The following is a 27,722-nucleotide window of genomic DNA, read 5'->3' as shown; positions in this document are numbered from 1 at the left end:
TAAGTCTCGGAAGAAAAACATTGACCCTTTTGTTAATCTAGATACTAGTTCATGTCAATGATTTTGATTGACATGAATTTGTAGAGTTTTTTGACTACTAGTATACAATTTAAAAAAAAAAACTATATTATTAGAAAATAATTGTGTAGTACGCGATCAAAAATCTGTTTTCCGTTCAGAATTCTATTCATGACTGACTTTGAAAAAAGATAATGTTTTAGGACCTGAACATGCATTAATTATTAGCAAAATACCACAGTAGCCAGTTTCGTCAAATCAATCATCAAAATTTTGGCATTGAGTAAATAAGATATATTAATATATATTACATTCCATTCTTGAAATATGAGACTTTTATAAATATAACTTTCTCTTCGACAATTGAAGTTACCTGAATGGATGCAAGCATGTGTACCGGTATGGCAAATTATGGCTATTGATTTTAACTTCAAGCCTTTCAATACACGATAAGTGTGTTAGTATATTGATCAAACGACCTTATTGACAAACTAAATATTCATATCGTAAAAGTAAAAATCTCAATATGTCTTCCTTTTTTAAAAAACCAATATCTAGCTCCTGTTCATTTTAAAAATTATACATAATCGCCAGTAATAAACTCTGACTTCAACAGTTAGATAAACAAATGTATATTCTTTCAAGTGATACTTAACAATAATTTAAAAGTTTTAATTTAAAGTAGTGAAAGTCAATTGATAAAAAGTTAAATAGCTATGTTTCTATTTGGAATGCGATAGCGTTGTTTATGGTTATTTATGCTTAGACACGTTGTGTGTATAGAAAATATGTAATATTTTAAGAGCATATATATTTGTTTTGATCAGTGGAATATTTCAAAATGACATCTACAGCACATTTAAGTAAGTATATTTATACATTTTATAGTTTATATCTAGCACATACCAACATTTTAATCTAATGAACTGTGAATAAATGTTGAAATAAAAATCGCATGAATATTAATTGAGATGCATTCATATCTAACATAGGAATAAAGTGCAAGCATTTAGTAAAAGATCATTTATATTTTCTTTTTACTATAATATATATTCAACTTAAACATTATTCGGATACACAAGCTGTTGTAAACTTTTAATTAACTATGTTTATCGTAAGTTTCTGTCCTTCAATTAAAAATATGTTTTGATTGATGATTGATTGTTGGTGTTTAACGCCACTTTCAGCACTATTGGCTATTTCGCAGAGGTCTGTTTTTGTTGGTGGAGGAAGCCGGAGTGCACGAACCGAACAACTGTCCTTCGGTATGAAAATTGACATTCCTAGTCAACTACGATTTGAGTCAAAAACGCACCTATCACGTGCGGGGTTTGAACGTCAGTATTGACAGGCTGTGATACAGTTGTTGAACGAATTTGAAAATATGTAGTTTTTCTGAAAAATAAATTTGCAATACATGCATGTCCTGTTCAAATTACAATATAATGGTGGTAAAATCTGAACATTGTCTTACACTTTAACAATGAGCAAAACCCATACCGCATAGTCAGCTATAAAAGGCCCCGACATGACAAATTTTAAACAATTCAAACGGGAAAACTAACGGCCTGTTTTATGTACAAAATAATGAACGAAAACAAATATAATATACAGCAACTAAAGACAACCACTGAATAACAGGCTCAAGTCTTGGGACAGACACATACAGAATGTGGCGGGGTTTAACTAGTTTGAAGGCACCAACCCTCCCCTAACCTGGGACAGTGGTGTAACAGCATAAACAAATAACAAACTATGCAAATCAATAAACGAAATTTTTTTATGAGAAACAGAAAAAAACGACAACTACTCAATTGCAGGATCCTGACTTGGGACAGGCACATATAGAATGTGGCGGGGTTAAACTAGTTTGAAGGCGCCAACTACCCCCTAACCTGGGACAGTGGTGTAACAGTACAACATAAGAACAATCTATTAAAATCTGTTGAAAAGGGCCTAACTCATTAGATGTATACACAGCAGAAATACATCTAACAAAAACACAGAGTGGACGTGGCAGGGTACTTATACATCCCCACAACAAAAAGACACTTAGTACAGATCTGAGAGTACTTGCAGTTACTGATAGCTAGTAAATTCATATCTTAAATCTTGTGAAAACAATTGAAATAATTTCCAACATTAAAAACACGCCACAAAATATGTTCGACTGTTGGTGTGTCTCAAAATCCGACGACTTATTTTAAAAAATGCATGTCTTCTTTTCTAACCCAATGTAATTTAGTTTGTTGAGAAATAAAGAAATATAGAATTTGAGTGCTAAAGTCCTTACACTTATCATTTCTCAATACTGTATGATTTTAAACTTGACAAATATTTCTAATAGCTCAAAGTCAAGCAGGAAATACCACACGTGTTTACATTTTATCAATCAACTGATACTTATTTTATGATTCAAACTGTATGATAATGCATTTCACAGATCTTAAAACCTGTACAAATCTGCGAAGCTAATAGTTGTAATCTAGTGTGTATTTATGGGTCAAAGTTCATGACATCGTGTACTCTAGATTCTCAGAAATTGTCCTAAAAATCGAGTCAATGGTAAAAGGGAGGTGTTGGTGTACAGAAACGATAGATGTAAGATTAATAAAATGATTACACCTCACTTAAAAGATGACTTAAACTTTGCACCTTGCATAAAAACTATGAGTTTATGACTCAATGATACACTTTATAATTTTACAGGTAATCAGCAGCTTAAAAAGCGGAATAAATGGATGTTCAAACTGCATGTTTTGACGAATGAACTATTAGATTGGGCAAGTCGTGTATATTCCATGTACAGTAAAGGACAGGCTCACAAACCTGAGTACCTAGAACAGATCTTTATACAGTTAAATGCAGATATGATTGGTCATTTGCGGAAGAAGTTGGTATGCCTTTTTTTAAAAAGACTATATCATTTCCGTCCACAGTAAACATGATTCTGAAATAAATTTCATTGGGTTGGATCGAAATTCAAAGCCTTATGTAGCGTTATTACAACTATCATAACAATTAAATTTCTCGATGTTCGATGTCAATTTTTTAAAAAAGGAAAATAGCAGTGTTCCAGTATTATTCGATAATAATTTTTCGTTCCGTTTTGCTTCGTTTCGTTCTTTGAATTTGATTTCGTTTCCGATTTAGCACAACCCCAGAAATATTCATATCTTTCGTTATAAAATTTTACATAGCTTAAAAGTTGTCAAAATTATACACGCGTCAATAAATGTCAACCTATTGTAATACATTCATGTTAATAAATGCATAATTCAATACAGTTATCTTACATCAGACGTTTATAAGAGAGAAAAGATTCAAGCTCATAAAAAAATACTATTTGACGATTAAAGTAACCCACGACCAGCATACCTTTTTGTCGTCACATTAAGTGACCGTAGAAAAGATTCCCCCTTTAGCAATTAGTTTTTTTTATATATGTAAATATTAATATGAAATGGCATTAGTTAAATAAACTTATATTAAAAAAGTACATCAAATAAGATATAGATCAGTAGAGACTGTCAGAGAGAGGAAACACAAACCAAGGAAGGGGGAATCAGTCATTGATGCATAAATCATTCCCATGGGTTTGCATCTTTTTATTAAAGGAAGCCGAGGGTTATTCAGTTTGGAATGCAATAACATATCGTCACCACCAACAGTTTGTTGATGACCTTGCCTTTAACAACAGAAAGATGAAAGAAGACATAGCATTCAGGGAACAGGAAAGTGATGCCAAACAGGTTAAGTTCTAGTGTTCTATCATAACATTAAATCTACACCGGTACATGTAAAGTTCTAGTGTTCTATCATAACATTAAATCTACACCGGTACATGTAAAGTTCTAGTGTTCTATCATAACATTAAATCTAAACAGGTACATGTAAAGTTCTAGCGTTCTATCATATTTATTAACATTAAATCTTAACAGGTACACGTAAAGTTCTAGCGTTCTATCATAACATTTCATCTTAACGGGTATAAGTAAAGTTCTAGCGTTCTATTATTACATTACATCTAAACAGATACATGTAAAGTTCTAACGTCCTATCATTATATTACATCTAAATATGTCAGTTGACAATGTTTTCTCGGGGTAACAATCTGCTCTATCACCCTCTCAGCTATGTGCTATTTATATAATGTTAAATTTTGGTATTACTATATTATGGACATAATTTGCTCCATGATTGAGGTTGAATAATAATAGACATTACTCCATGTTTGGTTGTTATTCATTATTGGCATTGCCCTATTTTTGTGTTGATTCTCATGGATATCCATGATTGTGCATGGGGATTCCTCTTGGCATTGCCCTATTTTTGTGTTACTTCTCATGAATATCCAAGGTTGTGGGGATTCCTCTTGGCATAACCCTTTTTTTGTGTTGATTCTCATGGATATCCATGGTTGTGGGGATTCCTCTTGGCATTGCCCTATTTTTGTGTTGATTCTCCTGGTTATCGATGGTTGTGGGGATTATTCATCTTGGCATTGCCCTATGTTTGTGTTGATTCTCATGGATATCCATGGTTGTGGGGATTCCTCTTGGCATTACCCTATTTTTGTGTTGATTTTCATGGATATCCATGGTTGTGGGGATTCCTCTTGGCATTACCCTATTTTTGTGTTGATTTTCATGGATATCCATGGTTGTAGGGATTCCTCTTGGTATTGCCCTATTTTTGTGTTTATTCTCATGGATATCCATGGTTGTGGTGATTTCTCTTGGCATTACCCTATTTTTGTGTTGATTTTCATGGATATCCATGGTTGTGGGGATTCCTCTTGGCATTGCCCTATTTTTGTGTTTATTCTCATGGATATCCATGGTTGTGGTGATTTCTCTTGGCATTGCCCTATTTTTGTGTTGATTCTCATGGATATCCATGGCTGTGGTGATTTCTCTTGGCATTACCCTATTTTTTGTGTTGATTCTCATGGATATCCATGGTTGTGGGAATTCCTCTTGGCATATACTTTATGTTTTGTGCTGCTTGATAATAAAGATACTGCCCTTTATAAGAATAAGGAGATGTGGTATGATTGCCAATGAGACAACTATCCTTTTAAGTTCAAATGAAGTGGATGTAAGCAATTATAGGCAACTGTACGACCTTCAACAATTAGAAAAACCCATTACGTATAGTCGGCTAAAAGACCCCGACATAAAAAATATGAAATGATTTAATTCAGAAAACTTACGGCCTAATTTATAACAAAACAATTTATGAAAAACAAGTATGACGTACATGAACTAACGACAACCACTGAACTACAGGCTCCTGACTTGGGACAGGCACATACAGAATGTGGCGGGGTTAAACATGTTTGTGAGCGCTCAATGTTTGGTGTTGATTCATCATAGGTATATTATTGCTATTTGTTTGATTTGCATACCCCCTGCGTAGTGAAATCGGTTATAGATCATAGGGATCGTTCTTTGAGCTCTGTGTCAGCGTTTTGTATCATTTGTGATGATAAGTTTCATATTCAGATTTCACTTTATCTCGTTTCTGAACTTGATAATTTGCTCCATGATTGAGGTTGAATAATAATAGACATTACTCCATGTTTGGTTGTTATTCATTATTGGCATTGCCCTATTTTTGTGTTGATTCTCATGGATATCCATGATTGTGCATGGGGATTCCTATTGGCATTGCCCTATTTTTGTGTTACTTCTCATGAATATCCAAGGTTGTGGGGATTCCTCTTGGCATAACCCTTTTTTTGTGTTGATTCTCATGGATATCCATGGTTGTGGGGATTCCTCTTGGCATTGCCCTATTTTTGTGTTGATTCTCCTGGATATCGATGGTTGTGGGGATTATTCATCTTGGCATTGCCCTATGTTTGTGTTGATTCTCATGGATATCCATGGTTGTGGGGATTCCTCTTGGCATTACCCTATTTTTGTGTTGATTTTCATGGATATCCATGGTTGTGGGGATTCCTCTTGGCATTACCCTATTTTTGTGTTGATTTTCATGGATATCCATGGTTGTAGGGATTCCTCTTGGTATTGCCCTATTTTTGTGTTTATTCTCATGGATATCCATGGTTGTGGTGATTTCTCTTGGCATTACCCTATTTTTGTGTTGATTTTCATGGATATCCATGGTTGTGGGGATTCCTCTTGGCATTGCCCTATTTTTGTGTTTATTCTCATGGATATCCATGGTTGTGGTGATTTCTCTTGGCATTGCCCTATTTTTGTGTTGATTCTCATGGATATCCATGGCTGTGGTGATTTCTCTTGGCATTACCCTATTTTTTGTGTTGATTCTCATGGATATCCATGGTTGTGGGAATTCCTCTTGGCATATACTTTATGTTTTGTGCTGCTTGATAATAAAGATACTGCCCTTTATAAGAATAAGGAGATGTGGTATGATTGCCAATGAGACAACTATCCTTTTAAGTTCAAATGAAGTGGATGTAAGCAATTATAGGCAACTGTACGACCTTCAACAATTTGAAAAACCCATTACGTATAGTCGGCTAAAAGACCCCGACATAAAAAATATGAAATGATTTAATTCAGAAAACTTACGGCCTAATTTATAACAAAACAATTTATGAAAAACAAGTATGACGTACATGAACTAACGACAACCACTGAACTACAGGCTCCTGACTTGGGACAGGCACATACAGAATGTGGCGGGGTTAAACATGTTTGTGAGCGCTCAATGTTTGGTGTTGATTCATCATAGGTATATTATTGCTATTTGTTTGATTTGCATACCCCCTGCGTAGTGAAATCGGTTATAGATCATAGGGATCGTTCTTTGAGCTCTGTGTCAGCGTTTTGTATCATTTGTGATGATAAGTTTCATATTCAGATTTCACTTTATCTCGTTTCTGAACTTTTACCTTTAAATCCTGTTGTTCTAATCATCTGTTATGTTTTGACTTGCAGTCACAAATTAACAACCTTATAACTCAGCTAAAAGAAGAACAAAGACTAAGGTAAAGCATCGGGAGATCAAAAGGATAGTATAAAATGGATTAATAGCAACAACAAAAAAAAAAAAAAAAAACAAAAAAATGGAAACAATTGTTAAAGTTATTATCTATAATGTTCAAGTATTTATCAAAATAAGAAGATGGGGTATGGTTACCAATGAGACAACTCTCCACAAGAGACCAAATGACATAGAAGTTAACAACCGTACGGCCATCAACAATGAGCAAAACCAATACCGCATAATAAGCTATAAAAATCCCCGAAATGACAAATGTTAAACAATTCAAAAGAGAAAATCAACGGCCTGATTTATGTACAAAACAATATTTGTATAGCATATATTTTTAGATTGATTGAATGGGGAAAACGTTTTTCATGATTGGAAACTTCAATAAATTCAGGACTAGCAGTAATAGAAAAACAAAGGATATGGAGTATCCATCCATGACACAAAATCAGTACATGCACAGCAAAAAACTTTACTTAAAATTAGAAACATTTTATTAAAATATTATAAAATGAAAATTGTTTTTACAGAGTTAGGGAAGTATCTCAAACTAAAGGCGAACTCGAATCACAGGTAGAATCTCTAAAGGATGATGTTGCTCGTTTGAAAAAAGAAAAAGATGGTCTCCTCAATAGGTATTACTTTCCTTAGGAGAGAAAAATTCAAATTCATTTTAAAATTCTGCAAATAACGTTGATGAGTTACTAAATTGTTTTTTGGTTAAAAGATATTAAAGCGCTAACTGCGTACAGCGTACATTTTCGTCATAATTTTAAAATTATTTAACAGTTTTTGTTTGTGTTTATCTTGAAATTTATTTAGCAACGTATTATTTACCTTTATTTAAACGAAAAGATATTCAAACAGAACAGATAAATGAATAGTAACAGATAATGTTATGATATTTTTAACTAATGAAAATAAATTTAATTTTATTTAGGTTGTAAAAGTCATTGATAATATCATTATTTGGTTTTTGTAGATATATAATTGAAACTAACACAACTCAAAGATACAGTAACAAAGTAGAAAAACTTGAACATGAAGTAGAGGAATTGGGTTCTAATTTAGAAGTAGTAATGAATAGGTAATATGGTGAATTCAATAAAGATTTGATAATGAATGTTGATAAAATCTCCCATCAGTGTAAAATGATCTAGTTGGAGTTCCTTCATTTCTATTCTCTATCTTTTTTGACCATTATTCTCTATTATTTATAATTTAACACCCCATAATAATTATCTATTCGTTATTTTTTCGGCATATTCTTCTCTATTCTTTCTTTATTTGCTGTTCTGTCAATTATTCTTTATTCTATTAACCCCATTCAGACCCTCGTGTATGTCTGGACATGTCTTTTAACAGTACTCCCCAACTGTTAAACAAATTTGCAATGTTTAAACAACCAAATAAAACATCATCTTTATATATTAAAGTAAGTTAAAAGCAGGACAAGACTTCCTTTTGAACCATACCTTCGTGTATGTCTATATTAAATATTACGGCAACAGAAGTGGGAGGAGTTCAAATGGAAGTCTTTCCGTAAGCAGACTCAATATAATAAAGGAGTAGGCTTAGGAGTGATGGCGTGGTAAAGGATGGTGATACCAGGTAAGTGGCGAAGAAATAATTACAGGAATACTAACCTAGACTGATTTATTGAAATCGTAGAGTATTAGCCTTAGAGTTATGGTATTTTGGATTTATGTTATAAGCGACTTACACTTTTTGGCATTTGGATTGATAATCAAAAATATATACTAAACACAGTTGAAGCGGAACATTGGTGGAGGTTTGTATGTGCAATGCCTTTCAGAAAAACAAATATAAGACCAAAGGCAAAGATTGAAACCAATAGATCAATGAATTATACTTGGATCAAAGATCCATCTATCACTCGCAGGCCAGTTAGTCAAAAGTCATTCAGCAAGGACAATGCTCTTCCAAGTATAAAACATAGTACAAACACACGCAACTCTGGTCGAGGGACACGCACTATAAAATCTGCATTTAACAGTGAAGTGAATGACTCAAAAACGACTAGCAAAAGTGAAAGGTATGTTTTAGACGACCTTAATGGAACAAGTCACTTAATCTTATAGAATTAAATTTACAAAATCTGTATAATTATGTTAAGTAAGGAGATATTTTATGTGTTTGTGGTCACACGGAAGCCACTAATTGATGAACTACAGGCCAACAGTGGTCAAAAGAAAAGCAGAAAAACAGTAATCTATTTAAGTAGTACATGACAAACGCAAGATCGAGCAATATGGAGTCAAACTAAAACAGTTTATACAGATGTGTTAGAACGGTAGGTATTTCCTATCCAAAATTTCTCGTTAAAGGTAACGTCTCCAACCATTAAACACTTCCAAATCGAGAGCATTTCCATATTGAAAGTATCACCTCTAATCCTATAAAAATGATATGATTTGTCCAAGTAAACCGTTATGAACAACCATTATGTTGCCGTAATCATATAGTATTACAGAATAAAACATTATACCATTATTTTGAACAGATATCCACCAGTATCCAGTAGAAGTCGAGAAGCTGTTACCAGAGAAATGTTGTTGGAAACTCGTATAGCAAGGCTTCAGAAAGAAAATGATACCTTGCTTAACAGGTATGTCAGAAGAGCTTACATGTCTTGCGGGATTATTTGTGTCGTTTTGTAGTTTCATCCACGTGAATCCGACATATGCATATACCTGTTTGTATTAAATAAGAAGTGAAAGAGAGATCTATCAATAAGGGTAAAAAAGCAGAAGGACGAGTAAGTCAAAACCTACAATGTGTATGATAGTATTGAAAATGATTGTAAGCAAACATAAAAGGAAATAAATATTTCAATCTGTAAACCATAAAACTATAATGTATGAAAATCATGGTGATTGAGTTGTTATTTTGAAAAGGTAGAGAAATACCAAGGAAATAATCAAATCCATCGTTCGAAAAAAAACACCCAAAAAACAACAGACAACACTATGACAAAAAAGCAAAAACAAAATAATATCTACATACAAGACAAAAACACTACACAGAAATTTAAAGATTAAGCAACACAAACTGCGCCAAAAAGCCTGGGGCCGACCATACATGCGAAATGCAAGTATGCGTGCCTCAACCTCACGTATTATAATCACCCTATTTGATTATGATTAAATTTTATTAACTCCATTATCGATAGGATCGGCTGAAACGGTGGTGTGTTTTTTTCTCTCGTAATTTCACAAAGCTGTTTTGATCGCAATGACGAGAGATTCATTTTCAAAAAGCGTATTTGGTGCATCAAATTACTTTTGTTGTCATATACTTTTATATTATACTAATTAGAATACACAACAACAAAACAAGTTTCCACCAAAAGGAAAGACAGATAATTTATTCTAATACAACGATCAACTCCATATACATTATTAATATTTGTTAACATACATACACAATAAATATATTTCATTTAATACATCTACCTAGATTAACCGAAGCGGAGACGAAAAATATTAGACATGGTTTCCCAGAACTTGAACCATATGTCGACATGAAGGAAGAGCAAGGTCCATTGTTTCCTCAACGATTGAACTCCTTATATGTTGACGAATGGACCAACGCATATGAAGTTGTGAAAAATGTCTATGGTGAACGAAAAAGTATTGTTGTATTATTGGAATGGTTAGAGGTAATACGAAGACTGAGTGCATGCGAATTTTATACTAGTATTCAATTCTATGTTAGCTAATTAAATGTTTGTTGCTCGCTTTACGCCCACTGGCATGCAAATACTTTGTTTAAGATAATTTCAAATCCACGCAAAATTGTGTTTTACTTTTACGGTATATAGATAGGCAATGGAGAAAGAATGTACCACGTAAAACTAGTGTATCCTAACTACATTCTGTTCCTATACCAAGTCAGTCTACCTGGACCATGATGGACTGTAAAAAGACAAAACCAACAACAATTTTTTTAACATCAAAAACGAATAAATCAAAAGAGAAACGGAGATAGAATGCGATCTTGGAAAACATAGAAAATAAAGCTTCATTGTTTTCATACGTGTCACTTACATTAAAGTGAGATGATTGGTGCTTGGTATTTGTACATTCAAGTGAAATGTACAACAATAAGTGTAACAACAACAACAACAACAACAACAACAACTGCATTACATGTACAGATACCAACTCTTAAAATGTACACAACAACTGCATTACATGTACAGATACCAACTCTTAAAATGTACACAACAACTGCATTACATATACAGATACCAACTCTTAAAATGTACACAACAACTGCATTACATGTACAGATACCAACTCTTAAAATGTACACAACAACTGCATTACATGTACAGATACCAACTCTTAAAATGTACACAACAACTGCATTACATTTACAGATACCAACTCTTAAAATGTAGACAACAACTGCATTACATGTACAGATACCAACTCTTAAAAGTTATATAAAAAAAAAGAAAAATAGTGTTTATATTGATGAATAATGATTACCATCATTGAAAATTTCATTTATAGACTTGCCAGAAAATGGGCCGTGATCTCTTTGAAGAACAAAAAGAAATGCTTAAATGTGAAACTGTAGGATTCCTGAGAAAACACAAAAAAGTATGTATATTACATTGTATTTGTAGATAGCTATATATAGATTAAGTACAAAGCCTATATAAATATATTATATGAAATGCAAACATTGTAAAAATATTACATAGTACATTTTAACATGCGTCGAAGTGATGGTTAATCTCTAATATTTGTTAACTTTATCACGATTTAATGTTTTGGATTAAGGATCGAGATGACACTTATCTATTATGAATAATTGGATATAATAATTACAAATAATGGACATTCTATACAGTACCCCTTTAATAGATAACGTGAACAACGTCCTCATGGTTGAATTTTTGAAAACAACAAATGTTTCATATTAAATTGATTAATATTTGCTAAACGTCCAGTAGCTAATATTTCAGATATTCAGGAAGCTAGCATATTAATCGTTTCCATATTTAAACTTTGAGATTAAAATTTTTAACTAAAAGCCTCATACTATAATTTCTGTCAAACGCGACGACTTTTTCTTTGTTGGTATTGTACATTCCGTAATTGTTTCGGCAGAGTCAAAATTCAATGGATGCTAAATTTGGTCATTACTACAAAAACTTTAGCTATAAGTGTCTTCATAACAAACACATTTTATAATTATACATAGCTGGAAAAGTAGGTCCAGTTTTCATTATATGCGACGAAATAGGACATGACGGCCCTAATGCGAAAAAAAAATCTGCATGGAAAAATTTGCCCTACATCCTGTAAAAAAAGGAGGCAAAACAAATAAAGCTCTACATTATGTCACGTGCAACCCTGAAAAAGCTGCTGCAAACTTTGTATTTGTTGTAGAAAGTGTGGCATTTGTACAATGTGGACCATCTTCAATCGGACTGGTTTTCGCTGCCTTTTAAAACTTTATATACACAAACAGACGCTGATAGCAGGTCTGATTGCTAGACGTGAGAATTAGATATAAGCATGTTTCTATACCAGAGTCCCCTAAATAATCTGTTAGTAAATACACTTATTTCCGTGAGAAGATTGTTCAAAGTGAAACTAAGCTAGACACGCGCATGAACGCAAACTGGCGCTTTGAGGACTGTAAAAAGTGTTTTGATGTACCGCATTCTTTTCATTTGATTAATTGTTCACTGTATTCTGATACATGTACTCTGAAAGCGTTTGATTTTTTATCGTTTATGAATTATAACTCGATATTTACAATTTGTGTGTATTTTGAAAAATACCTATTTGAAAATGAATTTTGTTTCATTTAATTGTTTTTAGAGTGAGAGAAAAGATATTGCACTCCCTGTATCTAAAAACGGTGTTGTTCACATTAAAGACTTTCAAAGAAAGATGGCAGCTGATACTATTCCAGCTTTTAAAGAGGTATTAGATGTATAGAAATGTGCTTTCTTATGTCAAGAATTTTTTTGAATCTACTTACTCTTCGAGAGCACCTGATATCACCCCTGGATTTTTATTGTGGTTCGTATTGCCCAGCCTTTTAGTTTTCCATTTTATGTTTTGTATACTGTTGTTTTGTTTTTTGGTCGTTTTTCGTTTTTTTTTAATGGCATTGTCTTTTCGTTTTCGACTTATGAGTTTGATTATCCCTTTGGTATCATTGGCCTCTCTTATATGTATACCACAGGTTCAGCTTTGGAAGAAACTCGTCGAGCGCCGTAAACGTTTTAATTGTTACGCCAAAAGAGGAGATAATATAAGAGTCAGTATTTGGTGCCTCAAATTACAAAAATAATAATTTGTCTTCTAGATTGTAAAAACATCACTTGTGATCTTACTATGATGTAATAAACATTGACAGTTTTCACCAAAAATTAAAATTAAATATTGTGTATTGGCCTTCACAATTCCTTTGAATTACGTTTTCTTTACAAATGAAATTACAAGTATTAAAAGTTACAAACTTAAATCTCTGTTCCAGAGGTTGTTCTTGCGACTATGCAAAAACATTATTCATAGTTGCATGAACTGCAGTTTATAGTTCTAGCTTATCTATCATTATTTATTGTTGATATGATTATTTATAAATGCATTTAATGTATTTATATTATTTAGGTCTGTAGACTGAATACGATTAAAAGTATAAGATTCAAAGGAAGGAATGCTGCCTTGGATTACATCAACAAATGCGCTGAAATGTGTTGGATGATGAACTTCGAAGACCCTCCAGTTGCTATGGATTTTGAATTCAAGGAAGGAGGGAAAATTAACCCAAACAGATTTAACACTTATTTTAAGAAAGGAAAATTAGTGGACTATTTAGTGTGGCCTGTGTTAATGTCCTTGTCAGACAATACAATTTTAACAAAAGGCATCGTTCAGAGTAAATAGACAACACCAGACTGTTAGAGCTGGAAATTAGATACTTGTGAAATTGCTTCTTTTTCTCAAGATGGTGACAAAACATAAAGTTTAATTTAAAACGTAAAGTTAATAACTTTCATTTAAAGTTTTCCTAATGTCTGGCAGAACTAATGTTCAGATTTGTACACATGTAAGCAATAAAAGTTACCTGCCCTTGGTGTAATTTCTTTTTACCTAGTTAAAAGTTGGAAGTTTTGAATATGCAAAATAAGATTTAAAAACACCTACTTTTAATATGAAGGAACTTGTTAAGCTTTATTTCAGCTTCTAACATTTCAGAATGTTATACTTTCGTTAGCTTTAAAATAAACACATTTTTTTTAAAGAGTCAGTATCTACGGTTTTCACCAAAAATACGTTTACATTTTCCTCCAAGAATATAGTACATTTTGTACATAACATACGAATGAAAGGTATTTTAGTGCCAATCTTAACATTTTTCACGATATTGTTTTTTTTTTAAAAAGAAGTTGATTTTTTTATTGGTCCTTCAAACATTCCTTTGAAAATCCGCCCATACTCAAATAACTCTGGAATAGCCCAACTAATGCGAACGCGTTTGAAGTTTTGTTGAACAATAAAAGAGGGCATATTGATGATTACCGCCATGTGGACTTTACAATAGATCTTATTGTTTTGATCATTTACAATAGATCTTATTGTTTTGATCATTTGTTCTATTTACAGTTTCCTTTATACATGTATATATAATAGTTTTCAAAATGACAAATATTACTTGTGCAAGTTAAGACTGATGACTCATATATCATATAGACGCCAGGTCTGACCAATAAATCATATATTCAATGTCTTTTGTGTTCTATGTATAAATTATAACATGCCCTTTTCCGGTGTCATCCTGGTTTGCCCACTTTTAATTACAAGCATATGTAAACATAGGGTGGATTGTTGTTTTAACAATTATAGTTTATTTCTGAATTGTAGTAATATTTTTTACCTTTTATTTTACCTGTAAAATTTTATAAATGATACAATATTCTGCTATTAATTCAAGGAAAATGTGCAAAAATATTTTATATTTGTTATAGTTTATAGTAGGGAAATGTATTGAATTGGATAAATATACCTATTATTTAACCTGTAAAATCTTTATAAAATACTTATTCTGCTATTAAATAAAGGTAAATGTGCAACAATATTTTTGATTTGATATAAGTTAAGTAGGAAAAAAAAGTAATGAATTTGACAAATATATAAAGAAAAAAAAAATAGACAAAAATGTGTACAAAAATGTTTATTATTTTTACAACTTATCAGTGGATATTTTTAATTGTTGGTACATTCCGAAAAAAGTAAAAAGTAAAATAATGAATTAAAGATTAGTAATTATATATGTTTTTAAATTTTAATAAATACACTGTTCTGAAATTTAATATAAAAAAAACCCAATTAATCCTAACAAATATAATATACATGCAACAAATTTTAGGAGCCAAGCTTTACAAAAGACACAATTTGAACAGTAATCGGCATCCAAGTTACATGTAGCATTTTCTTCTTTAAAAAAAAAAGTTAAATAACGATACATCGCTCAACAACTTCAGTACCAACTTCACCCCGAAACAGTATTTATTGATTACGAGACAGCAACCAACAACGTAGCACAGACAGTGTTCCTAGGGGTAACCGTGAAAGGCTGCTTATCACTTTACCAAGTGTATATGGCGAAAGGCACAGAAATGTTGAATACAATCGTATTTCAAAGAAAATAAAGACATCGCTCGATTTTAACGACAAACCGCAGTATTACCTCTACGAGATCATTGAGTTACTTAAAAGACCCAGGCACTAACAGAATTTTTTTAAATATCCAGTATGCAGCAGGAGAAGCCCGCCCATCAAAAAAACGAATATACAGAGTAAAAGACACCAGACTCCAACTACTGGAAAACAGATACATGTACCAACAAGGATTGATCAGCGTGCTAGACTACTCTGGTATAGCATCCCATTGTCTCCATTTGAATTGAACAATTAAGTGAAATATTGTAATTTGTGACTTTTTTGAAATATATATTAAATATTCTATTTCCAATATTATACATACAGCATGTACAGTGCCCCATATTACTTATTTTACCATAGTGCTTTATTTATTTCCTTATGGAATGCATTTATAAACTTGATTCATATACTATATAAATTATGTTTGCAATAAAATAGAACTTGTATTGGAGTATTTATATCATAAAAATCATTCAGAAACTATGGAATTGTTAAGACACTTTTATAAATGAATGTCATTGGTTTGTCTTTAGTTGTACATGTATGTTAAATGAATACATTGAATTGATATAAAATTATTGAGAGAAAAATATTTGATTTATTTATTATTTTTTCTTACAAATCAAAATGGAATTACAAAATCAAAAATACCTGAATATGGTAAGAACACACTGACAAACTATATACCTAAGTTGGAACAGACTATACAAGTGTATGCTCATTAAACCTTTTGTCTTTTTTGTTTTCTTTACTAATAGATAATTGATATAATTAAAAGTGGGCAAACCAGGAGTAAACCCCTTTTCCATATTGACCCTGGTATCATCCCGAGACTCCCATATCGGCCTCGAGGCTATAGAGACACGGTACAACATAATTCAGTTCTGGTGTATATCCTACACACTGGAAAGGCATGGCTGGAAATATATATTAGATAAGATTAATATGCATTTTACGTTTCAGAAAATGTAATCATTTCCATGATTTTGATGTGATTTGTTTCCGTTCCTACAGAAAATACCAAACGTAAACTAACTTAGAACAAAGATTTGAAATGTTTCATTCATTAGTTGTAGTGAATTGATTGTATCACACAATATAAAATGGACACTAACGGGACAACTCATGTATTCCTACCACTGTTTAACACAGTGGACCATTTCCAAATCCAATTAAGGTGTTTATTTTACCATCTCCTGCAGGCCTTTAAAAAGTTTTGAATTTTCTAAGGTTCAAAATACACAAAACTTTTATATATATATATATATATAAATATATACAACTCGTCTAAACATCAGCCCAACAATGTTAGATCTGTAAATTTGCTTTCGCAAATTTTTAGTTCTTCCCTCGCCGGGATTCGAACTCATGCAACTGAGATATCGTGACACCAAATCGCCTGCACTGTATCCGACGCGCTAGACCACTCGACCACCTAGGCTTCACAAATAATAAAGCTTTCGGTGGCCGGGTGTTACCTTTCCTCGTCAGTTTTAATCTAGCGTCGTAATACAGTACATGATATATAAGACATGAAGATGGAATAGGACCAATTATGCGTTAAAACCTTTCCAGATGCACAGGTTTGTCTAAACTCTTTTGTGGTGTAAAACAAAGAAGTTTTGTCAATTCGATGAACTAAGCTACAACGGATTTACCCATAGTTTACCATGCATACATGTATATATTGGCACTTGTTTCAAATTAATAACCGGTTTTAAAACGATATGAAGATTTCAACAATGTCCCAGGTTATGGAAAGTGTAAGCGTGTTTATCCCCGCCACGTTCTTTATAGTATGTATGTCCAAGATCAGAATTTCTATTTCAGTGGTTGTTGTTGGTTGCTGTTGGTTGCTGTTTGTTGTCGTGTTTAATATTTGTTTTTCATTTATTGTTTTAGCATATATGAGGCCATTGCATGGTTTTCTCGTTTAAATTGGTTTTGATTTTTTCATGTTATTAGGCTTACTGTACAGCATAGATTTGCCATTGTTAAAGACCGTACAGTGACCTATATAGTTGCTTACATCAACGTTCAAGTAAATCATGTTCTCGTCGAAAAGCAAACCACATCTCCTAATTTTTATATTAATGTAATTATACCGGCATTTTCTGATATCCATTTCCCAAATACCGACTTTTATTTCCAAGTTAATTATTTTAAAGACTTTTTTGGGGAATAGAAACCGTACCATGGAATGACGAACCGTAGTCCTGTTTATATATTGCAAATAGAACGAGCATGGTACATTGTGCGGGATATAACGACAATTTTAACTCCGCAAGAGACTTATAACACATTAATGAAAAACTGGGATTGAAAAATAGGTGATAAGACAATGGAATTTCATAGCTGTTCGTTACAGCTAAATACGTCCATCATAAGCATATTCTTTCTAATGTTTGTAAAGGCAGGGATAACATTTGTCCTACCTAGGAGTTGTTTCCATTAGCAAAAAATTATGAAACTGACCACAAAGCTTGTAGTTGAATGAAAAACAGAATATTTTAATTTTGACAGCAATGAATATATACAAGGTCATATAATTAATGTAGAAACAAACGAGTTAATAGAATAGTTGTAAATTCGCCAAAATTTTCTACATCGGTTCACTCAACAAAAACAATTTGAAAGTTTTTATTCTTTTATTCACTAACTACTAATTCAATTGTTTAAAATTTGACAAAGCATTTATAATAACATGCAAAATATAAGATAATAACGTGTTAATTTACGTTAATTCAGTTTGGAAAGTTATTTTTGCATCACGAAATATAGCGTTGTTCTATATTGATGTAAGCAGCTATTATGAATAATTACGTGAAAGTAGAATGGCGTTTAAGACTGCAAAAAATGAGCGATTGTTTGCAATTGTGGTTGAAACAATCAGACACGGCTGTCCGGGAATGGTCACATTTGACAGAAGTTGGATTACAGCAAGTCTACCATAAGATTATCTATAACATGATAAAGGAAGTTGTAAGTTTTTCATAATGAAGAAAGAGTAGAAAACAAAGGATATGGGGTGTCCATACATGACACAATATCAGTACATGCACAGCAAAATCGCACAAAAAGCAAAGGAACAGCGTTTTTATGGCTGTTCTTCATCTCAAAGTCGTCACATGTTTAGTTCATATTTATACAGTAAAAAATAACTAGTTTGAATTTGAAGGGCCGGCAAAAGTTGATTTCTCGATACTAGGCTACTTTTGTATCTGTGTATAATATACATTCTAATTACATGCATCAGATTTGAAAGTGGTATTTGCAAAAAAAGACCGTTGAGGGCTCAGAACTTTAAAGAGCTGTATCGCATTTTTGTCTTGACAGTGAATGAAATTGGATATTTGTGTTGTCTATCGTAAAAATGCAAGACATCGTAACGTGTATTAAAACATTTTTTCCTTGTTCAATTTTAAGATTTTTTTTGCAAAATAAGTTCTAACGTCTTCACAGCATATTACTTTGTCTAGTTAAATGTTCAACTGAGAAGATAATGTAAAATTCATCAACAAGCAGTGAACAACTACTTTAAAAAGTAGAAATTGTTAAAACATACTACAGACTGAGTCATATTTGAATTATTGGCACATTTTGCATCTTGCATTAAGGCTTTGCAAAGTGCTAATGGGTCACTGTTATTTCAACTTTAAGTTTTTAACTTAACATTTATAATAATATTACTGCAGAGCTTTGAATTTTGTCCGAAATATTTTTTTCCAGTCTTAGCTATTCAAGTTAAAGTTGAATGTTCAGTTGAGAAAAAAAACATTATATACAATTTATTTCCATAGCCCTATCAATTATTATATGCACATAAGTTACATCCTGTATCAATCTTTACAATATACATGATATAGGGTGTGGGATAACTATTTTGATGTTTATAACCACAGAGCTATGTTAACGGGCATTTATTGAGACAATGAGATAATGTCATTGTGAAACATCTTTTATATAAACACACACTACCACAGTCTTAGTACCGGCTACAAATACGGTTGTTGTAGTAGGTTACAACGATCAAAATGTGCTGTGCACGATAGTCAAAAATAAGAATTTTTAATAGCAATGAAAAAAAAACAGGTCCCATTTAATCTCCCGTAGAGATGGTTGCTTTGAATAAAGCACGCATGACAGTAGTTAATGCTTAACTACAAGCAAATAGAAGAATAATAAAATGCATAAAATTAAAAAAAATAATTGATATTTGTCATAAATATCACGCTCCATCGAATTCTCTAACAAGAGAAAATTAATTTTGGTGTAATTAAAAAATTTGGGTGGCTTCCTTCAATTGAAAATGCAGCATCAGAAGTTTTATATTGATACAACAATATTACCTTTAACAACCCAACACAACAAGGGTTGTCGCAGCAGTCACCCAAGAGAGATAACTTTTCTTGAATATAAACTACTTCTTTCATGATATAATTTATATTTGATTTCGAAAAGGCGCACATAATTCACTAAGCAACTGTTTAACTGGATTTTAGAAAATTTTTAAAATTCATGTCGAAAGTATAGAGAAATCTATCTATTATTTAGAAAGCAGAATTAATATTCTTTAATTTGAATGAAGGAGACTGCTGGGTATAGAAAAGCAAAACTTCAGGAAGTTATCATAGAAAGACCAATTATAGAACCCCCACACGCTAGATGTAAAGTGTCAGAAAAAAAGCTCAGGAGAAATTTGGAGGTTGAAATGGCACATTCTGTAAAACTTCTGGTAAGTACTTACACATGATAGTGTTGTGCAGTTCATTTAGCAAAAATCTTTTCTAAAAACATTGATAGACAAGCACAATGAATTTAATTTGAAATCTATGTAAACTAAAATCCAAAAGAGTTACATTTTGTATTTGGGAATCTATTCTTTATTTAGAATTGATTAAGTTCGAAGTTTCTTAATTATAATTTTTATAACTATTAATATATAAGTAATCATTGTGAATCACTACAAAAATATTAAATGACCGTTCTTAATATTCATATAAAATTATTTAATTCACTTATTAAGGAAAATCTAGAGGATGAAATCACCAAGCGACGTCTGATGGAAGATGAAATCCATCAGCTGAAGCATGAAGTGAGAGAATTAAAATCCCCGGTAGATTCAGTACAGTAAGTTCATTAATATTTATATGACGATTCTATTACAAGTTAAGGGTCGAGCGGGGAACAATTAGATATAGTGTTGCATTGACTTCCGGCAATTCAAACCATTCAAAGTGTGCTTCCGTTCGAATATGTAGAATATCTAAATATATTTGCAGCCAGGTCTAATAAGAATCGGGTGTTTAACCAATTCCTCGTCTTAATTGAGTTTTGCGCTAAAGAACCCATGCAACGACTCATTTAGGTGTCTGTACGTGGTCTCTTTCAAGGCAAATATTATTCCCCTTTCCAAACTATCTTCTATTATTAAATAGCAGTTCAAATTTTGTGCCCTTTATCCTATCCTGTCCGACCAACAAGAACCTAAAATATGATGTTTATTCGTGTGGTCTTGAAATGCATGAAAATTTTGCTACTGGACGTTATGCAAACAACAATTAATTAAACGATTAACATTAGTGTACTTTTCAGGCACATAGTAAGATAGATGCTCACTAGGAACGTGTACGTTTAATTGTTGACTACGGTCTAATTTTCAACGTATATGGCAGAGGTACATATCAATATGATCGAAACAATAATAATCACTGAATAGTTAACTTTAATATATTGCTTTACCCTAATTGGAAACATCATAAAAGAGAGGCGAAGGATACCAAAGGGACATTCAAACTCATAAGTCGAAAATAAACTGACAACGCCATGGCTACAAAAGAAAAAAGACAAACAACAGTACACAAAACACAACATAGAAAACTAAAGACTGAGAAACACGAACCCCATCTAAAACTGGGGGTGGTCTCAGGTGCTCCGGAAGGGTAAGCAGAACCTGCTCCACATGTGACACATGTCATATTGTTCATAACAATATCAATATCATATCAATACTTTTCTGAAGACATCGGAACGTTGATGCGTCACGCGTGTATCAATACAGAATTCATATTACACATGTGGTAAAAATCTTCAATGACAATGAAAACAATACGATTTGGAAATATTCTTTTCTATAACCATATGTTTACATTAGATTTACTAGTTTGTACTAACCCCTCATACCAGTAATATGAAAATATGAAGTAGTATTAGTGAATTATGTGCGCCTTTTCGAAATCAAATATAAATTATATCATGAAAGAAGTATAATATGACAATTTTGGCGTTTTTGTGCATAGGGGTGGCAATAGACCTGTGGTAGCAAGCGTAGATTGCAACACAGAATGATCAAGCGATTAGATGTTTGTTAAAATATAGAAATTATCAAGATATTTACTACTGTATCATATCGAGATTATAAAGCTGCACCAAACATTCCATTCGTTCTGAAACCATGTATTTCACGGTGTAGCACGCGTTATTTGTTATCCTTACATATCACAAGAACAGGTTGCCTCTGAAAATAAAAGCAAACTTTTATCGTACTATTACAGATATTTAATAATCTTCATATCACAAATCAAAACAAATTAAATTTTGATAGTTTGCAATATAATTGTTCCGTAGATAAAAAAAATAATCTTAACTATTGAACTTTGGATTTCAAATGATATAAAAATAATGTACATTTCAATCATAAGAAAGGAATGTTTCTCATTACGGAGGGGCCTGATAGGTTATTTTCGTTCTTCGTGATCGGCGCATTTTCGCTATCGTGATCCGTTTTTCTACAGATTTTTTTTTTTTATATTTTCGTGATCCGTGATGGAAATTTATTTTCTGTGAATCGTGATTGACAAAAAAAATCAACTCGTGAATCGTGATGAGACCCCCCATCAGGCCCCTCATTACGGGGCTGCTAAGACCATTAAAATGTACCAATATTACGGCACCAGATGCGCATTTCGGCATAAATATCTCCTCAAAAATGCTCGAGGTAAACATATTTGAAAACCAAACTTTGATCGAAAATGACCAAAAAGTATTGCAAAACAAGAACAAGGTATAAAGAGCTAAGCATGGGAAATACATTAGTTGAATTCAAATGATTATCTAAGTTTGCCATCAGCACATTTCAATAAAACAATACGTATATTACTGATTAACGTGTTTACTCTGAGTATTTATCTACAGTATCATCAGACATATATCAACATGATCTTCAGTATGTATGTGTATCACCATAGTGTAACATTATGAGCGACATGATAGTGACCGTAGTCGTTAATATCATTTGTTTCACAATTAAGCTTTTTCGGGCCAGATACCTAGTTTTTTGTTAAATAGAATATATCTGGAATTTGAATATACAGGTATAAAATGTACATGAACATAACAGTGTGTTGCCTTTTATTTTATCACATATACCCCTGACCTAAAGGTTCAAAAACCATGAACTTTTAATCAACTAACATAGGTTTCACAGTACCAGATCTTTTATTGCCGTAGACATAATATTCAATATGTTACAGTGTACTGTCATCTTTATTGCCGACTTGTGATCTTATCCTTTGACTTAAAAAAATGTCAAATTACCCGTTTTTGTAAAAGCTACATGCTTAGTCCAATGGGAAATATTTCATGCGCAGTCAAGACAAGAACCATGATACAATAAAATGTATTGTAAACTCTTAAGATATGTAAAATATTCGTTACACATGCAGCTAATATGATTGTTTTATTTCTTCATTGCAGAAGTTCACCACGTAGTTTCCGATCCATACAATTACAACTATCCCCAAGAAGTACAGAAAAAGAAACACCAAGACAGAACCTTGTCAGCAGTTTTAGCAATTTAAACAATCTGTCTGATAGACAAGACTGTCGAGTCATCCGTTCAATGATGTCCCCCTTCAGTGACAGCCACCTTATTCACATTTCTCCAAGAGGGTAACATTTAATAGCTATTGAATGTGTGTCATCCTATATACTCGTTTTATTAAATGTTTAATAGCAACCGTTATTAAAGTCAACGGTGACATGAAATAATTGACAACAAAGTATGGTATGTCAAAATCCGTCCATATGTCAATCCAGGTATCATGTCTTTTGATAACTAAAAGCTACTTTGGTGGGTCTTGTTGCGTTTCATACAGGATAATCTAAAGTTGTTTGACAAATCGTGTAATACACTTTTTTTCTCTTTTTAAAAACTTTTATAGAATTCTCGTTGCAGAGTGATATATGTGCGACTTAAAAATGATCTTTTACAATTAGTATGATTTTTCAAATTTTATCTTCATGGTTATCACCCCTCTGTTTACAATATTGACATTTTTCTGTGTGTTGCGCATGGATCAATTTGGTCATTAAATAATACGAAATTTTATAACAATCTTACTAACTTCCTGTTAATGCTACCACCTTAAATTCTTACATTTTTCTATTTAAATTTCTTAGTTTGTGGGACTTATCGAAATGAGAAATATGATGACGGGCGTATCATGCGCTTATTTAGCTGCATCTTTGTGTTGTTGTACTATTTTATATCTATGTTAATTATGGAAATAAAATGATGTACTGTTTCCATGCACTGGTGCTGTTTTATTGATTTGATTTAAAAGAAAAAAATATAGGCATATTACGCGCTGAATAACTTGTAAAAAAAATTCATTATAATCAAACAGTTTATTTAACCATAGAAACTATTTTATCTTTTAACCTACACTGATAATAATTATAATTTTTTTCACTCATAAAGAAGAAAGGAAGAAGTAAGAAAACAGCTTCATATTGCGTTGTCACCTGAAGTGAAGGACACCATGTTTGATCCTAAACCGACTACAATAGCAAAGGATTTTAAGGCACTGTTTGATAATGAATGGACAAAGCTGTACGCAGACATGAGAAGATTCTACTCCGAGCAATATGTTGTTGATTTACTATTATCATGGCTTAAGGTATTTAGCCTATGTTATTTTATGCATTTATTTTTCTTACATTAAACGCACAGTGAATGTTGTCTCTAATAGGTTCCATTCTCTTATTACACATATTCAAAATACAAAAATGTATTCATTATTTTGAGAAAAAAAAAACACTTTTATCAAATCATCAAACATTGAAATTTGATTATATTGGTCTATACAAACAAGTTGTTTCTTCTTTGGATTAATCATACCTTGTATTTTTATTGATCAATAGGATTGTTATTTGACATGTATTGCAATAACAGAAGAACAAAGAGAGAGCATACGAGAAGATGCCATGAAGTGTTTTGGAAGATACACCAATGTATGTGTTTTATATCTATATTTATTTTTTGATTTTTTGAAATAAAACGATAAGGATACTTATAAATGACATTGAACACTAATAACATTAACAACATTAACAGTACAAATGGTACCGCGCAAGATGCACATTTCGACAATCGATGTGTGTTTTAAAAGTCATGGATATAAGCCTCCAAAATATTGAAAATCCGAAACATAATACAAAGTTTTCAGAGCTGATAAAACCAAAAAGTTAAACGCGGATAAGGAATCAGAGTTATTTACTAGGATGATTTCCAAACGTATTGAACACCAATTTCAATAAAATAATATCATGCTAGTATTTACATACCAGTACCAGTACCGAAGGTTTCGGTTATCATCTTCTGTTTTTCATCCATCACTTATCTTAAAATTCAATGGGATATAAAAGCTATAACATTACGTATTGAAACAGGCAAAGATGAAGCAATGCCAAATGTACAAAAACTTTCAAGTGCAGCACATATCTTCAATGAATTAATAGTTTACAATGCAAAATTTAAAACCCTGTAGTAGTTTTTGAATCCTGCACGTGTAGTTTTACGTCGCCATAAAAGGACGACATAAATAACTTCTAAATGAATACATGTAAGATTTTAAAACCTCTGTTGTATGGTATAGAGCATTCTTGAGAAGATAGTGTATACATACATGAAGCGACATTATGTTATTGCTACTTTATAAAACCAATAAGTGTTTGAGAAAGTAAATTAGACAATTTTGAATTTTTTTTAGAAAAGCTCAAACTGGCGGCGACTTAAATATCAGTTTAAGCACTTATGATTAAGTGTTAATATTCTTCATACGCAGTGAATATTTCAAATGATGGTTTCTATTTCTAGGCATCACTTTCGTTATCGTTACCTAATTCTTGTACCAATAACATCAAGGAATTCCAAGGTAGAATAGCATCAGAGGCAATACCGTTTATCATGAAGGTAATATCTTACTTTAATATTGATCTGCATGTAAAATTTCAGTCTCTTATTATCATTTGATGCCTTTTAACTTCAAATCACCAAATATATGTTTATATAATAAAGAGATGTGGAATGATTGCCAATGAGAAAATTATCCACCAGAGACCAAATGATGTAGATTTGAGTAACTATATGTTGCGGTACAGCCTTCAACAACGAACAAAACCCATACTGCATAGAAAGCCATAGTTTATAGAAACAATTCCATTCTTTCATCAGTCGTAGTAGTTTTTGTCTGACTATCTGTTGCCATTCGTCTTTATCTTAATAAACATGGCAAATTCTGTCTTCTTTGACTTATGTAGGTTGACTTATGTACGTTGATTACTGCATTGGTATAATGGTATTAATTGTTTGTAGGTTTGTGTCAGAAGATTGTTGAGTGGTGAAAAAAATGCTGAGTATCCATTACTTTACATTAAGAAGTGCGCTGAACTTTGCTGGTTAATGTGTACACAAAGTCCGCCGATGGTTCTGAATATGGACATATCTCACGGCGAGCTTATTAACAGAAAATTATTTACATCTTTAGTTCCCAGAGGGGAGATGGTTGATTATCTTGCATGGCCAGCTGTTATGCGGTATGCAAGAGGAAATATGCTTCAACGTGGGGTAGTGAAAACTGTATAGATCAAAATAAATAAATCAATATTTATGACGTTTTCTACTTTTATAAGACAAATAATAATGATAAAAATGCTTTGCACAAATTTATCAGTGCAAGCGGTTATTCGCATTTGTTAAAATCAGTTGAATCTAACTTGTTTTTTCAATAAAAGGAGACGTTGGTAAAACGACAACAAATCACCAGAGGGCAACTTCAACATAAGAAAGGTGTCTTCAAGATTATATTTCAAGCTTAAAATTGTCCCGAGCCTACAAGAGAAGTTAATAAAAAGCCAATGAAAGATCTTTAATGAAAACACATATCTTAAAAAAAAACTAAAAAGATTAAGAAATGACATAACTATTGACAAGGTTTCTGACTTGGGAAATTCAAAACAGGTTTAATAATATTAATGGTAACAAAGCTAGTGCACCAGATGCACATTTCGACAATTAACATCGATTCTCTGTAAGAATAACCCAAATATAAATATTGATGGCAAACTATTTTTTGTAAAGTAATTTTTTTGGGGTTCAAATTAAATAAATGAACCATGAGGACATAAAACAGACCAACATTTTTATCACCATGGTCTTATTGCCATAGACACAAGGCTGTCCTTGGTACAACTACTTCCACTGCAGCAGTTGTGTTAAGGATGATATAGGTGTGAAAAATCATTTAAACCACATATTGATAACATTTTTAGATTTTAGTGTGGTTATTTAGTATTTTTTACTGAACAAATACTTGTTTTTTGACCATTTTGAGCATGTTATTTACTCCAAAAGCAGAATTTCCCAAATCATTATGTAAAATGAAATAAAGGTTGTTTTCTCATCAAATTCACCCAAAAATAGTTTTGGGGCAATAACTCTGAATGCAACCTACAAAGAGACTTTATTGATCCTCACCCTTATATATAATGGTTGTATTAGTCAGAATTTATTCTGTCTGCGTAGCGTTAACCTTCCTACTCCAAAATCTTGTGTTTTCTATTATTCATACCTACATTGCAATTACCTAGGAAATCTTTTTTTGAACTAATATAAAAATAAGGAGATGATTGCCAATGAGACACCTATCCAATAGA

The 27,722-nt window shown here is 32.2% G+C and overlaps 2 protein-coding genes across 2 annotated transcripts; both read left to right on the top strand.

Moving 5' to 3' along the window:
• The first annotated feature begins 587 nt into the window (after window positions 1-587).
• LOC127715093 (uncharacterized) lies at window positions 588-14,132 on the top strand. The gene is made up of 11 exons (XM_052221131.1): window positions 588-881; window positions 2,728-2,915; window positions 3,636-3,770; window positions 6,954-7,003; window positions 7,539-7,643; window positions 7,991-8,095; window positions 9,533-9,637; window positions 10,489-10,690; window positions 11,550-11,639; window positions 12,873-12,977; window positions 13,671-14,132. The coding sequence occupies exons 1-11, from the start codon at window positions 860-862 to the stop codon at window positions 13,944-13,946; spliced, it is 1,383 nt and encodes a 460-aa protein (XP_052077091.1). The 5' UTR covers window positions 588-859; the 3' UTR covers window positions 13,947-14,132.
• Window positions 14,133-18,396: 4,264 nt separating this feature from the next.
• LOC127715095 (uncharacterized) lies at window positions 18,397-26,677 on the top strand. The gene is made up of 8 exons (XM_052221136.1): window positions 18,397-18,707; window positions 20,314-20,460; window positions 20,752-20,855; window positions 23,481-23,675; window positions 24,487-24,685; window positions 24,930-25,019; window positions 25,885-25,980; window positions 26,383-26,677. The coding sequence occupies exons 1-8, from the start codon at window positions 18,537-18,539 to the stop codon at window positions 26,650-26,652; spliced, it is 1,272 nt and encodes a 423-aa protein (XP_052077096.1). The 5' UTR covers window positions 18,397-18,536; the 3' UTR covers window positions 26,653-26,677.
• The last annotated feature ends 1,045 nt before the right edge of the window (window positions 26,678-27,722 follow it).

This window comes from Mytilus californianus, unplaced genomic scaffold (genome assembly GCF_021869535.1).
Source record: "Mytilus californianus isolate M0D057914Y unplaced genomic scaffold, xbMytCali1.0.p SCAF_9, whole genome shotgun sequence".
Taxonomy (NCBI): Eukaryota; Metazoa; Mollusca; class Bivalvia; order Mytilida; family Mytilidae; genus Mytilus; species Mytilus californianus.
Note: the sequence above shows the minus strand (reverse complement) of the source record. Positions and strands in the feature narration are given on the sequence as shown.

What these genes read in the sequence shown, in the direction of transcription:
- LOC127715095 (XM_052221136.1), top strand. Translation starts at nt 18,537, where the DNA reads ATGAATAATTACGTGAAAGTAGAATGGCGTTTAAGACTGCAAAAAATG. An exon ending in TACTATTATCATGGCTTAAG is followed by an intron (nt 24,686 to 24,929) that starts GTATTTAGCCTA and finishes ATTGATCAATAG; the next exon opens with GATTGTTATTTGACATGTAT. An exon ending in GTTTTGGAAGATACACCAAT is followed by an intron (nt 25,020 to 25,884) that starts GTATGTGTTTTA and finishes TTCTATTTCTAG; the next exon opens with GCATCACTTTCGTTATCGTT.
- LOC127715093 (XM_052221131.1), top strand. Translation starts at nt 860, where the DNA reads ATGACATCTACAGCACATTTAA. An exon ending in GACATCTACAGCACATTTAA is followed by an intron (nt 882 to 2,727) that starts GTAAGTATATTT and finishes ATAATTTTACAG; the next exon opens with GTAATCAGCAGCTTAAAAAG. An exon ending in GTCATTTGCGGAAGAAGTTG is followed by an intron (nt 2,916 to 3,635) that starts GTATGCCTTTTT and finishes TTTTTATTAAAG; the next exon opens with GAAGCCGAGGGTTATTCAGT.